General features: G+C 43.2%; 1 protein-coding gene across 15 annotated transcripts in view; it reads left to right on the top strand.

The window, feature by feature from the left end:
- ATP2B2 (ATPase plasma membrane Ca2+ transporting 2) overlaps nt 1-15,166 on the top strand; it is a 391,446-nt gene that overhangs the window by 269,090 nt on the left and 107,190 nt on the right. For all 15 annotated transcript variants that reach the window (XM_064432245.1, XM_064432232.1, XM_064432231.1 and 12 more), the window contains one exon: nt 9,982-10,179. In XM_064432245.1, the coding sequence (XP_064288315.1) occupies nt 9,982-10,179 (198 nt within the window). The remainder of the gene's footprint in view (nt 1-9,981; nt 10,180-15,166) is intronic.

The raw sequence follows: 15,166 nt of genomic DNA, 5'->3' as shown, positions 1-15,166 counted from the left end.
TTTCGTGGAAGAGGAGAGATTCTTTCCCCTCCCTGGAAAAGAGACTCTCAGAATACTGCATTAGAGCCTCATGCTGGATTTAAAAGTCTGTCTGATGTGCCTTGCAGAATGTCTCCCTCACTCAGGCCATGCTTTCCCAGGGTCATGTCTGTGATTCCTTTATTCCTGTGCTGTTTTCTGGCTGCCAAGAGTGTCACCCTGAGTGGGCACACAACATCATGAGAAATCTTTAGCAATTTAGGCCACATCACCCTGAAAGCACCTTCTGGTGTGAGAGGCCAGCCAAGGCTGTCCATGGAATCCCTCAGCTGAATAGAATTGGTCACCTGGCCACAGATCCTGGGACATTTCAGTGACACCAACCCCCTTTGAACTGTGCTGTTCATGCAAAACTCTGAGTGACATGAAGCCACTCCAAAAGCTGTGATGAGACAGGAGAAAGACCAGAGGTGAAGGATGGTGTCACCTGAGAGGAGCTGCAGTGATGTGGGGGTGTGTGGGGTCCCCAGCAGCTGCAGTCCCCAGGCTCAGTGTCCTGCTCACACAGAGGACATGTGGCCCCATCCTTTCCCTCTCTCTCTGCTGCCAGGATCTCTGCACAGCCCCGTGGTGTTCCCTGCTCTGCCCCTGGGTGATGTGGGTGGGACCCGTTGGCTGAACCTCTCCAGGGCTTGGAGACAAGGAGCTGCTCCTGCCAAGGGAAGGCAGGACCTTCATGGGATAGATGTTTAGATTCTCATCTGTGCAGGTTGCCAGCCTCAAAGAGTTGTTCTAAATAAAGTTTAACTATATATTAATGACATTTTTCATTCCCTGGGTATTTGTTTTTAATCCCAGTTTCTTTTGGAAAGTAGGAAATGCTCTTGGCCAAAATTTGCCTGGAGTCAAATATTTCCAATTTCTAGAGGGAATCTCATCTCTGAAATTAAGAGAGAGATTTGTCTCTCTAATGTTAGGTACTTTCCACTCAGGATTAAATGTACACCCTGATATTTTACAAAGTCCTTGCAGTTTGCCTGGGGAATGGAGGTCCTTTTGGTGTCGTCCTGGGTGAGGAGGATCTGCTCCAGATCCTGAAGAAGGTGGGACAGGGGAACCTGTGCAGCGTGGTGGAGACCCTGGAGAAAGGGCTCAGACCTTACCCTCCCATGTACCTCTGTGGTTTAACTTCACATCTCTGGGGCTGCCATCCCAGTCTGTGAGGCCCCAGGGAGCTCCCAGCTGGCAGAGCCTCCCTGCAGGCACTGGTGCCACACACCCTGATGGAAATGCTTCCCCTTGGAGCCTGCCCTGCCCAGGCTGGGCTGGGTGCACCAGGCAGGCTCAGGCTGCCTCTGCCAGCAGCACTTCTCACCTGTGGGGTGGGAACAGGGACCCACAGATGGACTTGGGGGTCTTTTTTTTTCCTGAAATTGCCACTGGAAATTTTTGTGAACTGGTGTTTTTTGGTTTTTTTTTGAGTAGGGTCCAGTGAGAACAGTAATAAGAGCTTATGAAGATGTGTTAGTTAAGGAAGACTTTCCATGATGACATTTTGATGTCGTTCGTTCTGTGATTGTTTTCTTGACAATCACCTTGGATCTCCTCTGTTAAACTTCCATGGGTGCTCCTTGCCATGACCTGATTTATGTGTTAGTGCTTTCCAAGCCTGACCTACAGAACAACCCCTTAATGTGTCTTAACTGACTCTTAAAATGGACCCAGGGATGCTGATTTAACTTAAATATCAAGAGCAAGAAAAAGATTTCACATTATCTGGAAAAATTATATTATTATAATTCAGCACTGTAGCTCCACATTTTTGATACTATTTCCTGTATACTCTGAATCAACATCATTTTACTGGTGCCACGTCTGTGTTTGAGTAGGAAGTCAGGGCTTTGTGGGTGATACAAAATGTGCAGAGGGCATTTGTATGGTCCACTTTAAATCCTAATGTTACTTTCTATGGGAGGGAAATCATTGCTTGGTTTTAATAACAAAAAAATCTGTTTGAAGAATCATTCTCAAGGCTTTGAAGTCCCTGGAAAATGGGACTGGGGATAGAAAGCCTTACATTCCCTCATTTTCTCTCTATCCCTTTTTTAAAAGCCCCAAAACCGTGCAGAAGCTGAGGGTCTGTGATGCTGAACAAACCTGGAGGATCCAGTGCCTGTGGGGTGTCCCACTGCCTTGGGATTCTTTGGCTTGGCTGCCAAACCCTCCCACAACGTTCAGTTTCATTGTCTCTTAATGCTGGGTGAAGATCTGTGCTGTTACTGCTCTGGTATTTACATATCTAACACAAAAAGGAATTTTTATTGTTATTTTGTTATCTGGTTGGTGATGGTTGGGATGATGGGTATTAATTCCAGACTGTTAGTATTTTTTATAGATTATTAGTATTAATTACAATCCTTGCCCAGAATCTAATGGCTTTATTGTACTTGATATTATATCATGATAAAGCAAAAGAAAAATGTTTCCAGGAGCCTGGGGTATGGAGGTGAGACAAGTGTGGATGGTTTCATGATTTCCAGGTGGGGTAAGAGCTGAAGGAATGATTTCTGCTGGGATAATTCTCTTCCCTCTCAGCAGCCACACTCCCACTGACAGCAGAAAATCAGAAAAAAAATGAATCCTGATTCCCTTTTCTTCATGCTGGACCTTGAGCTCTCACTGAATGCTTTATCAGCCTTTGCAGAAAGCTTCTTGCTCTCTGTTTGGGCCAGAAAACCATTAGTCATCTGCTACAGTGCATGTCTTGCCTTTAATATTTGATGTCTCATCTGTTGCCCCAGTCCTGGCTCATGTTCGTGTGCTGCACATAAGTCCAGTCATTAGATTATTATGAAATCATGGCACATCTTTCACATGAGTGGCTTTTTTTGGGGCTGTTTTCAGCCACTATCAAGAACCATTTCTGGTGCTGCTGTTATTACTCATCTTATGTAAACTGTTTGTTCCTGCTCAATGGCTTCATTTCAGGGCAATTCGACTTTAGAAAGGAATTAAAAGATGATGGAAGAAATAAAACCCCAAATGGCTGATGGGGAATTAGAGATGTCACGGAGCATTCAGTGCTTCTGGGCAGTAACAAACCCTGCCTGGTGTAAATGTAAATCAGCAATCCCAGATGATGTGGATTCACTGCCCTGAACTGCCCCCAACCTGTCTGGGGCAGGAACCTCAGCCTTTCCCTGCCTCATCAAATTGAGATAAAGTTTTCTAGAATTTCTACAGATTGAGAGATGGGAATTCATGTGCAAGCTGTTCTGTACCTGTTCCTAACAGCTGTACCTAACATTTGCACTAGACAATCAGTCTGTAAGAACAATTGTTAAGCTCTTCAATCCTTTATTTTTTGAAAGGTCACGGAATTACAGAGGTATTTGCATAATTTGTGTGACTCAGGTGGTAGCTGGGGTTGCACCCTGTCAGAATGAGGGTTTCTAGGAGGGTTTTTGTGGCCAGGTCGTTGGATTTGGGTGCTGAGGGGTGGCAGAGCTCAGAGGGCAGGACAGGGTGGCTGAGCCACTCGTTGCTGTCAGATGTGAAGAGGGAGGGTGATTAATGAGGAAGTGGAGAGGGAGGTAATTAATTTCCTGTTTCTGTGCCCTCTTTTCTCTATGCTGGCTGCCTGGATGTGGCTCTAAAGTGTTTGAGTCCAGGAGGGTTTGGGTCCAGCAAAGTTCTGCCCACAGGAAGAGTCCCAGCAGCAGCATAAAGCTTACAGGACACGTGCTTAGATGACTGCAATGCCAAAGGCTTTTAATTTTTGGATGTATTTCTTAACCTTTATAAAAAAAAGTATTCAAGTGATATTAATGAAAAAGGGTAATGAGATTCATTACACTTAGAGACAGCTTTGTAGTCCTGAGATTAGAAGGAAATTATTATTTGTTGAGGTTCATTCAGTAGTGAAATTCTAATTCACCTTGCTGGAATTAGATGATGCTCTCATTAAACTCTCTCCTTCTGATGGACAGCATTCTCTCAACTGACTTTATTTTAATATCACTTGGACAGAATTTCAATGTACTTCATGGAAAATCTTGGTAAAACTGGGAGGCCCCAGAGGCACCTATTGCAGGGGTGAATATTTCCACTTTGTGTTTCCCTTCTTTGGGGTATGTTTTACCTGGAAACCAATCCTCTTGTGCCAGTTTAATACAAGCTGTGGTTTTGTGGTATTCCAGGTGTTTGTTTTCCTTGGATAAACAAGGGTCATGAAGAATTCCTGAATGGTGTTGGGGCTTTTAGGAAGGGATAGAGAGAAAATGAGGGAATGTAAGGTTTTCTTCCTCCCAGTCCCACTTTCCAATGGGGAATAAGGGAGGCTGGTGCTGGATTACATCACAGTGATGACATCTTTATACCTTAGGGACAAACCAGACCTTACTGAGCATTTGATCCAAACCAGAACAGTTTACTGGGAGTGTCCCCCTGCCTTCCCAGTTAGGTTGGGGCAGTTTCCAAGGCACACCTCAGGAACTGAATCTGTTGGCTCCAAGCTCTTCATTTGAATTGAAAATGTGACATTTCCAGCTCCTTCAGTCACTGTTACAGAGATGAAGCTGCTTAGATTGCTGCTGAGGAGATGGAAGGATAAAAGCCAAGCTATTTCTTGGTTGTTGGACAGGGAAAAGTGGAGCAAAACTCTGACTGCAAAGGCAGAGAGTCAAACCCCACTAAAAATGTTTAGTGAGGGACTTGAATTGTCCTTGTTAGCCCAGCAGCTACTGGGCTGATTTTTGTAATTAATGTTCATCAGGAAGATGTGAGAGCTCCGTGGGCCTGGGGAAGGGTTTCCTGAATTCTCGTGGAGCAGCAGGAATGGCAGGGAGCTCCATGGGAAATACATGCACTTGGTGAAAGCAGGCAAGGAAAATGAAATAACTGTCCAGGGGATTCTTTGGGTGTTATATTCTTTAATTTCTGTGATGGTGGGAGTGCTCATCATGGGAGAAGAGAGTTTGAAGCCAAGGGGGATTTTGGCTTCAGAGATAAAACCATGGGTTCTCACAGGAAGAACTCAGGTGTGTCACACCTAATTTTTAATTATCTCTAATCAAAATAGTTGCTTTCCCTCTCTCCCTTCATTTCCACAACATCCTTGGAAACCTTTTGCTTCCAAGCTGAATAAATCTCACATTTGATTTTTAAAATACCATTATTTACAGGTTTTGCTATTTGAAATTTTTATTTTATTTTTTCTTTGGCTGCATCAGAAAAAGCACAGAAGGAATTTAATAAGCAATGACTGCTTTATTTGTGCAATTAATGCAAATGTAAATTCTTCATTCTTCAGCTCCTAATTTGAACTAATTTCAAACATTCTCTTAAAAGTTTTATGGTGGTATTTTTTCATTGTTGTGTTAGATGTGCTGTGCTTTTGCTATTTTTGCAGCATCAGAATCATTCTGTGTTTGTCATGCTCCATTTGGTTGCAGCAGAGATGACTGTCAGAAAAATACAATTTTCCAGGCATTAATTGAAAAAATGGCTTTATATTCAATGTGCAGGAACTGGCAGATGTAGATAAGGAACAGAGAAAATTCATTAAGTGGCATTTCTCCAATTCTGCGTTCTTTTTCTCCCTCCAAAAAGGCAACAATGCCAGATTAAATCCTAAATGAATTTAACATACTGCACGACATTGTAGGAAAAGTTTTCTCTGCAATCACTTTCATTCTCCCACAAATTTTGGTTAAAACTTTTGAAAAATGAAACCTTAAGAAATGACCCAAGTGCTGGAAGCATCAGTGAATTTTCACAGCATTTCCTGAACCTGTGTGCAATATTTGTATGTAAATTTAACCCGAATCTGCACAGCTGCTCTAAACACCCGGGTCAAGCAAAGTTGTACTGCACAGCTTTGACCTAGAAAAGCACTTAAATAAAATATTCATGCTTGTGTGGAGAAATGAACCTAAACCCAGCCAGTCTGTGACTTTTATTGCCACACTGAACAGAAATGGGAGGCTGCTGCTTGTGCTGGGAATATGTGAAATCTCAAGTCCTGCTGAGCTTCTATTTCCATTCATGTTTTTTAGTCCCCATTGGTTCTTCTCCACGTCCTTGGATGTTTTCTATCCTCGCACAGAAATGATGTTTTAAATTGCCTTCATCTGCAATGCTCTTTCATTGTTGTCACAGGGCTCCAGGGAGGAATGAAACAATAATATTCAGGAGATGAAGTGGGTGTGTTTAACATGATAAAAACCCAACGTGCCTGGAGCAGCAGGAAAGGCATCTCCAGGCTCAGGTGCTGCTGGGGGCAGATATCCCGTGCTGCCCTCGCTGTGCTCGTGGCTGCCTGTGCCATCTGGGCACCACCAGCCACCTCCGGCCTGGCCAAGCCCAGCCTCTCTCACAGCCCCCCAGGAATAATTAAAATAACCTCTCTGAGTAGAGCAGCTGACTTGGAAAAGATAAGAATTACCCCTTGAGTACTTTTTTCTGTATTCTGAGGATTTCTGGGTGTTTTGCAGAACAAACCTCTTGCTGTGCTCCAGAGGCTCAGGCTCTTTCCCCACATCTTTGTAAATTCCATGCATTTTGCTGGCCCTTATCTCTACACAACTCTTAAAATCCAATTTCATCACATTTCCCCATTGTCCCCTTTCCTTTCTCTTTCTCTCCCTCATTAGAAGAGTTTGCCCATTTCTGGTATTCAGTGGGAATTTAAAAAAAAAGCAGCCCCAAAACTTTGCTGGGCAGGATTCTGAGTGATGGCTGGGTCACAGGAGAAGGGAAACCTTTTAGTTTGAGCTGAACACTGGATGTAATTTTCCAGGATTTCTAAATGATTTACAAGGAAATAAATTTCATTATTAAAGATGAATATACTCTGGTTTTCAGATGAGACTGAGAGGGTGAGTAATTTCACCAAGGCTTAGAGAAAAGAATAAAATCATCTGGATAATTTACCCTTGTTTGCGGTTGTTAAGGAAAATAATATTAACAGAAATGGAAGAGTCTGAATGACTGACGTCTGGATTCCAGCATTATGTGGACTATAGTCAGGAAAATGAGGATGACCATGGAGGCTTTAGACAGTCTGTTCCTTAGCCTTATGGTGTCTAAATGGCCAAATCTTATCTTAGAGAAAAAGCAGCTCTTGGAGTTGCAGTCTCTCCTTGGCTTTGGAGGCTCCTCAGGTGTATTTTACACAAATCAGAAACCCAGGACAGGAGCTGTCCTTTGTGTGCCCTTCTGGCAGCGAGCTACAGGCCATCATTTCAAACTCAGGAATTCAGCACACCTTGGTAACTGTGACTGGGATTATTGAGAATCCCTGCAGCTTTTCCCTGTGCTGTCCCAGCCATCCCTGCCGTGCTGGAGAGCTCCAGAGCCGTGCTGAGCTGCTGGAGCTGCCCCACCACTGAGCACCAATGTTCTGTGGTGGAAAACAGGCATTGCTCAGATGTCTGCTCCTTCCAGTCTTTGAGTTTTCCCTTCCAGAGTTTTGTATTGCTGCCTGAAGCTGCAGCAGATTAAAATTTCTCTCCCAAATCCCTGTCAGTGGTGCCCATGGAGCTTCCCCTTCATGTGTGAGGTTGAGTAGGTTGACTTTTGGGGGTGTGATGCAAATTGTGGGTGCCTTTGGTACAAGTCCCAAGAGGAGGAGCTGAGAAAGGCTCGGCCTGGAGAAAAGGAGGCTCAGGGGGAATTTCTGGCTCTGCAGAACTCCCTGACAGGAGGGGACAGCCGGGGGGTGTCAGGCTCTGCCCCCAGAGAACAAGGTCCACAAGAGGAAATGGCCTCGAGGTATTCCAGGGAAGGTTTAGATTGAATGTTAGGAAAAATTTCTCCATGAAAGGATTGTCAAGCCCTGGAAGAGGCTCCTCAGGGGAGTGATGGAATCACCATCCCTGGGAGCATTCAGAAACATGCAGGTGCCTGGGGATGTGGTGGACTTGGCAGTGTTGGCTTAAAAGTTGGGTTCAATGATTTTAGAGGTCTTTTCCAACCTTAATGATACCATAAGTCTCTGATTTTTAGTATAAATCCTTCCTTTTGGCAGCCTCTGGTGCTGCTCAGGGTGTCCTGCTTTGGTGTGTGCTGGACCTGGTCGCTGGGAGTGGCTGCCTCATCCCTCACCTGCATTGCCCAAACTTCTGTGACCTCCGTGGGCTCACAAAAAAGGCAGCAACTCCTGATTTTCCCAGCCTTGGAAGCTGCCTGGGAGCTCTGAGCGGAGTTTGGATGCTGGAGGGTGATGCAGACTCTGGAACCTGTCCCAGTGTCACTGAGCACGAGGCCCTGCAAATTAAACGGGGTGAGGTAATAATAACCCCTGATCCGCAGGAGGGGCTCGTGTTTCTCAGCAGCTGAGGGGGAAATGAAACTTTGATGAGTTAACCAAGAGCCAGAAGCCTCCCACCAGCTGTAAGGAGACACCTGAAGGGAAAGGTGAGTCAGGATGTGCCTGCAGTGAGGCAGGACTGATCCGGCCAGGGGAGCATCGCTTTCGTCCCGAGGAAATGAAGGAACCACCCGGGAGGGACTGGGGGCCACAGGGCTGCTAGGGGTGCCAGGCACAGAGTGGGGACCCTTGGCATTCCCTCACTGCTTGGAGGGGATATTTGCAGGGCTTCCCATTCCTGAGGTATCCCATGTGCTTTGGGGGAGGCAGGGAATTGCCCCAAATCCAGGAATCTCCATGGCGTGGGGTTGGTGGTTTCCTCCCTCACAGGCACCTTCTACTCCTCCAAATTTCCTCTCTCACAGACACCTTCTGCTCCTTCTGTTCCTCAGTTCTGGTGTTTTCCTGGTGTCATGTAATGATGGATAGCCATACATAGCCATCAATAATCCTAAATAACCATAAATATGTTGTTGATCACGTTCAAAACCTAAAGTTCTGTAAATGTTCCAGCTGGGTTGGTCTCCTCACTAAATAAGACAAGAGGAAACAGCCTCCAGGTGCAAATTGAGTATTAGCAAACATTTCTCCATAGGAAGGGGTGACCAGCCTTGGAACAGGCTGTGGTGGAGTCACCACTCCTGGAGGGATTTAAGGGATGTGTGGTTGTGGGATTGGGAGTGCTGGGGGAACAGCTGGACTTGATGATCCCAAAGGACTTTTCCAATTTAACCAATTATATCAGGAATTGTTTGGCAGAAATATGGAAGGCTTCTTGCAGTTTTTTATGCTGCTCAGAGGGATATTTGGGCTCAGTTATTTTACCTTGATGCTTGCAAGTTTTGGGAGTTTTTGTTTGTTTGTTTTTGGTGGTTTTGTTTCGTTTTGTTTTGCTTTTCTGGAAAGGCACCAGAAGTGCATCCTTTAATATATTTAAAAAAGGAGGGGAAAAAAGTACCCCAGTGGATTGTTCAGCACAACCACCATTGTTATCCTGTGTGCTTAAATTGAAATGCTCTTAAATTGAAGCATCATGTAACACACATGGATCCATGTTGTTTCCTTTTGCCCTTCTGTGCATACTTAACTTGTCACTTTGCCTTTTTCCTGTGACAAAAATGTGATGCAGCTCATTCCAGGGATGTGCTGAAGTCCATTTGCAGCCAGAGGTTGCTTTGAAGTAGCACAAGAGAGGGTTTATTGATTTATCCTCTGCGTTCAGAACAAAGATTTGTGTGATATGCTACAGGTATTACCAAAAGCTTCCATCAGCTATTCCAGCTTCATCCCAAAAATAATTTCTTTGTGCTTTAGGGTCTATTTTCAGAAGTCATTGTTTGTATATATGTGTATACATAGGTCTTATTAATACAAATGTCTGAATTCAAAGACTTTTTAATGATTAAACATGGCAGGAATTAGTGCTAAATGGAGCTCGTGAGAATTCTGTTCAGAATATCAGGACAAATCCTCTCATGAAAGCACAATTGAAATGTAATATTTACATTTGTCAATATGCCATAGGTGCTACAGCTTGGAATTTTTCTTGGAGAAGCAATTTATAGGGATGCATTTTCTATTTCATGGCAATTTGACCTGATTTTTTTTTTTTTTTTTTTTTTTTTTTACAGGATTAGCTGGCACTGCTGCAGACCTAGAAAAAAGAAAGCTTATTTTTGGAAAAAATTTTATACCTCCAAAGAAGCCAAAAACATTCATACAGCTAGTTTGGGAAGCGTTGCAGGACGTGACTCTTATCATCTTGGAAATTGCAGCCATCATATCTTTGGGGCTTTCGTTTTATCAGCCACCTGGAGAAGGGAATGAAGGTAAAAACTTTTCACAGAAGTCATCTCAGTTTAAGCAAAGCATGTCCTAAATCTCAAATCAATTCCATCACCACCGTCCAGAAGGTCACCAACAGGAAATTTCCACGTGGTTTGTTCCTGATCCCATTACATCTGCTCCTGACATATTTTTCTTTTCATCTTGACGTTTCTTTATGCAAATCCTGAACCTCATGACGTGAGTTAAAGGAAAATCATAACTTTCTTGTGAAACTGGAGTGGTTTTGATACAGTTTGCACCTCTGAGCCTGCATTTGGAGGGTGTTTGATTCATCCTTTGTGGTTGTTTATCACATATTATGGATGAGAAATATGTAATTGCTTATGTAACTGCTGGATCCCATTGCAGGAGCACAGATCTCCAGTTTACACCAGATGAAGGCTTGAACTCAGTGAGATTCACACATTTTAGTATTTTTAGTGGTGCAGCTCAGGCTCGTGAGCCTGGTTCCAAAGGGAATATTGGAGCAAAGTCCTGTTCCTGGTAAATATTCTCCATGTTCTGCAGAGCCTTTCTGGCTGCAGGAAGTTTTACCCCCCTGCCTGCCCCCCTCCTCTTTTCCCAATTCCCCCCCACCCTCTTTGGAAAGCACTCTTAAATTCACATGCTTAAAATATTTGTTCCTCTCCATAAATTCAAGATTTCCATTTCTGGCAGCTGATCCAGATTTTTTCCTCCCCCCCTCTCCTGCTCCCTCCCAGACTTCTAAAGCTGGATCAAACATGCTGTGTGAAATGACGTGAGCAGCTTGGCAAATGTAGGAAGAATGTCTTCCTCTAAATATAGCCCTGAAATGCTTTTTACATTTGCTGCAGTTTCCTTTGGCTGCTTTCCTTGCAGCCCCTTCCTCCTTCCCTTCCCATTCAGCAGCACAATCAGCACGTAGCCATGCACAGCTCCTGGCTCCTGCTCGGGGTTCTTTAATCCTTTATAAATAATTGGGACTCTTTCATTTCTTCCTCACTGCATTTTGAATGCTGGGCTATTGATCCAGCAGGTGCTCGATTTAGGCATGAAAAGATAAAGGAGTCATTGCTTTTTTTTTTTAACTGAAGAAAATGTTATTTATTGGAATTACCTCATCTCACTGGTGGGATACCTTGGGGACATTATAAACCATGAGAGATTCTTTACAAAATTAGAATTTAACTTAGACTAAATGTGTAGATTGCCCTATCTTATTTTATTTTGTTTTGATTTGGGGGAAAGGAATTTTGAAAGCATGATTTCTGGTGGGATACCTTGGGGACATTATAAACCATGAGAGATTCTTTACAAAATTAGGATTTACCTTAGACTAAATGTGCATATTGCCTTATTTGATTTGATTTTGGGAGAAAGGAATTTTGAAAGCATGATTTCTCCAGGTTTTAGGAAGAGGGGAGCTGTGTCATCATGCAGTGGAGGCTTGCTCCTTTCTTTTTCAAATTGTTATTCTTATTATTTTGATCCTGCATTTAAAATGTTTCTTTTCCCATGGGAAGACAGGAGCCAGCTGAGATTTTGAGGGAGTCTGGAAAGCTCAGCAGCACAGCCTGGGAAAATGTGTTTGTGTTTTCCCACAGCACAGCATTCTATTCAATAGTCACTGCTCTCCCTGCTTTAAGAATTGTTTTCCTGAAAGTTTTTGCCCTGGTTTACACAATAAAATAAATCAAATTAATTAATATCTTGCAATCCAATTTGTGGAACACATTGTAAAGGTCTTCCACACTTTTTTTGGAAGTCTTTCTTTGAGCAGCTGTATAAATAATTCCATTTAATTTTAAAATTAGTATATCATAAATTGCTGCCAAGGGTACCTTTAGTTTATTGTTAGATGACCTTTTTGAAGAGTCCCAAACACTGGAAAATAGACATATTAATCTTGATTTAGCCTTGGTGAAGTGGGGATTAATCCCACTTGAAAATTATTTTAATGGGTTTGTCTTCAGTATTCCCCTTTACTGACTCTCCCCAGAATGAAAATTTAATTGAAATATGCACTTATTGGCAACTTTTATGTTGAGTTTTTTTCCCTTGAAAAAAATATATTTACTGCTGAAAGTACAGCCAGGTGTTAGAAAGGAGAGATGACACATGTTGTTCTCTATTCTTGATCTTGCCTCCTCTTTAAAATTCTATTTTTTTCTTTTGTTTTTCCAAATGAAATGCATTTTTATTTTGAAAATGAGCTAAGAGGAGTTTTCTTTCCACACTGATTTATTCAACCACCACTGCCAATATTCTGAGCTCATCAACTTCTTACTTGAAGTAACTTGAAAAGTTGTCACCCCCCAGAAGTGACAGTCTTGCTTTGGAGGATTAAAGGACAATATGGAAACAAGAGACTTTAGAACACAATGTCAGGGGAACACCACTTGTAAATTGAGCATTTATCTGCCTTTATTTAATATATCTATATCTGCCTCTCACACATCCTAAACTTATATCTACCAATGGCATTACTGGTTAATATAATAAGTTGAACTCATCTGTATTTTTAAAAATTAGTATAACTCTTTCTTTTCTCGACTCTTGAAACCCACTCATTACTTTTGATGCTGTAACAGAATTAACATTTAGCTGCTGTCTGCAGTTGAAGTGCAAAATATATTTCTCCTGAGGCTTTTGAAGGAGAAAAGCAGGATAAAATCCACACTTCCAACAAATATTAGAGTGCTCAGGAGCCTTGTGCAAGGGTGGAGCATCATGGATGTGAGCGTTCACATCTTCATTTCAGATCTGGGTGAGTCTTGGAGAACAAGATTTCCATGTCTGGCGCAATCAGGGAATCTGATCTAGAGGAATCTCTGGATAAAAGTGCACTTTTATTGCTTCTCCAGAAGCCACCCCAGTTCTTCCTTTCCATATTCCTTAGCAGCAGTGCAGGTTTCAAGAATGTTGTTCTCAGGAGTGGTTTTGATGATCTGCTTTGCATTCCCTTTCACCATCTGACAGGCCATCAGAAGCAATTGAGAACCTCTGCATAAATTATTGTCAGCCCCGTGGCAATTACTGCTCTCATTACTGAGCCACAGGAAATCAGTTTTCTGCGCTTTCAAAAAAGTATAAAACTGAGGCTGGATTTTAGCAAACTCACCTTGAGAGAAAATTCCCAGTTCAGGTGAGGGCTGTGGCTGGGGCAGGGTAAGAATATTTTGTGCCTCAGGAAAATCCCTTCTGTGCCCTGGATTTGTGGATTTCAGAGTGTTCCCTGGCCATGCAGAGCAGGGGGTCTGTGATAGCTCAGAGGATCTATGAAAGTGTAAAATAATTTAATTCACATTTTTTTTTGTAATATAGATTAGAGGTAGTCCAAGACTAAAATTGAAATGGTTGCCTTTGTATATCAGTACATGGTGAAATGAATTTTATGAAGAGTTTGTAAAGAAATGCCCTGTCCTGTTTTTAAAGACAGTATGAGTAGATAGAGAGCAAGCAATGGACTCAAACCATCACAACCATTCCTGCTAGAGGAAACAGGACATCTTTTAGGAAAGAGAATTTGGACTCAGAAATCCAGGAAGGAAATAGGAAATGGCTTCTCTTGGCCATTCCCAAATATCTGCCTTATTGTGCTTGTAGAAATGCAAGAATCTTCTCTTCTACCTAGTTGTTTGTTATTTTTGGTGGGTTTTTGTTGTTTTGTTTTGTTATTGTTTGTTCGTGGTGGTTGGTGGGGTTTTTTTGGGATTTTTTTTTTTTTGGTTTTTTTTTTTTTGGCTGGTTTGCTTTGGTATTTTCCTCACTGTTTTCCCTCAGAGCTCTGCTGGAGCAGTCCCTTCTGGCAGAAATGCTCTGGTGGCACTTTGCAGCTCTGTCCCTTTCTGGGGCTGCTTTCCCCCAGTCCCCCAGCAGGATTCTGCTGCTTTGGTGCCTCCCCCATCTCTAACCGTGTGAAGTGGTCAAAAATTCCCAGAGCCTTCTGCAAACACCTTCAGCAGCAGTTTCTGAGCCCTCTCCAGTCCTCCTCCTTGCTTTTATCTTCAGCCCCTGTATCACATGTGGATCTTATTGCAAAAATTGCTGATGTCAAGCCCTGCCAATCATCTGCTGTTTACAGGAGTGTAACAAACCTTTTAACTTGAATTCTCTTTCCTTCTGTGGATTGCAAAGGGGGAGAAAGCAGCCTGGGGTAAGATGTTTTAACATCCCAGTGTTTACCAGGAAGCCCCAGGCAGGATATCTATTTTCCAGTGTACAGCTTTTAGCAGCTTAAAGGTGGAATAAAAAGGAAAAGCCTTTTTGGTTCAGACAGCTTCTGTTAAAATTCCCAAGGCAAAGGTCTGGGTTGAAAACAAAGTGAAATGATCACTTACATCGCTCAGTGCTGCTCAGCAGGGCTTTGGATGCGTTGCCCTTCCCTTACTCATGCAACAAGTTGGAAAAACACAGGAACAGGACATGGTCCCCTGAAATTTGGGCCTCCCAAGGCACTTGCATTGTGTTGGTGGTTGCAGATGTTGCAACACTTGCAGATGTTGGTGGTTTTATGCTGCTGCTGCTGCTGCTGCCCAGGGCTGGAGCTAAGGTTCCTGCTGGCCTTTCATGACCTAAAAGACAATTTATTTCACATTTTATAAATAAAAGATACTTTATTTCATGGGGTTCACCACTCAAGTGTTTTCTTATCATTTTTATAATATGCCACATTGCTCAGTGGGGACTCAAGCTGGAGATTTGAACCAGAAAGGACACCCAGAAACTGGAGGGAAGATGCAGCTGCTCCACAACTCCTGTGAGGGTGCTGCCTTACCCTGTTTGTGTGTCGAGCCTCCCTGTGGAGGCAGCACTTGCTCAGACTCGTGGCACAACTGTTGTGGGAATGTCAAATCCCTGCTCAGGTGGGATGGACAGCAGGGCTCAAAGAGCCAGGGAGAGGCAGGAGCCAACCTGTCAGCAGTGCCTGAGTCACCAGGCAGCAGGAAAGGCTCTCCCTGCAGAAGCCAAGGCAGCCAAGGGGTGTTCAGGTTAAAAAACTCTGTA

The sequence above is a fragment of the Passer domesticus genome, chromosome 9, assembly GCF_036417665.1.
Source record: "Passer domesticus isolate bPasDom1 chromosome 9, bPasDom1.hap1, whole genome shotgun sequence".
Lineage (NCBI taxonomy): Eukaryota > Metazoa > Chordata > Aves > Passeriformes > Passeridae > Passer > Passer domesticus.
This window is presented reverse-complemented; position numbering and strand designations above follow the sequence as displayed.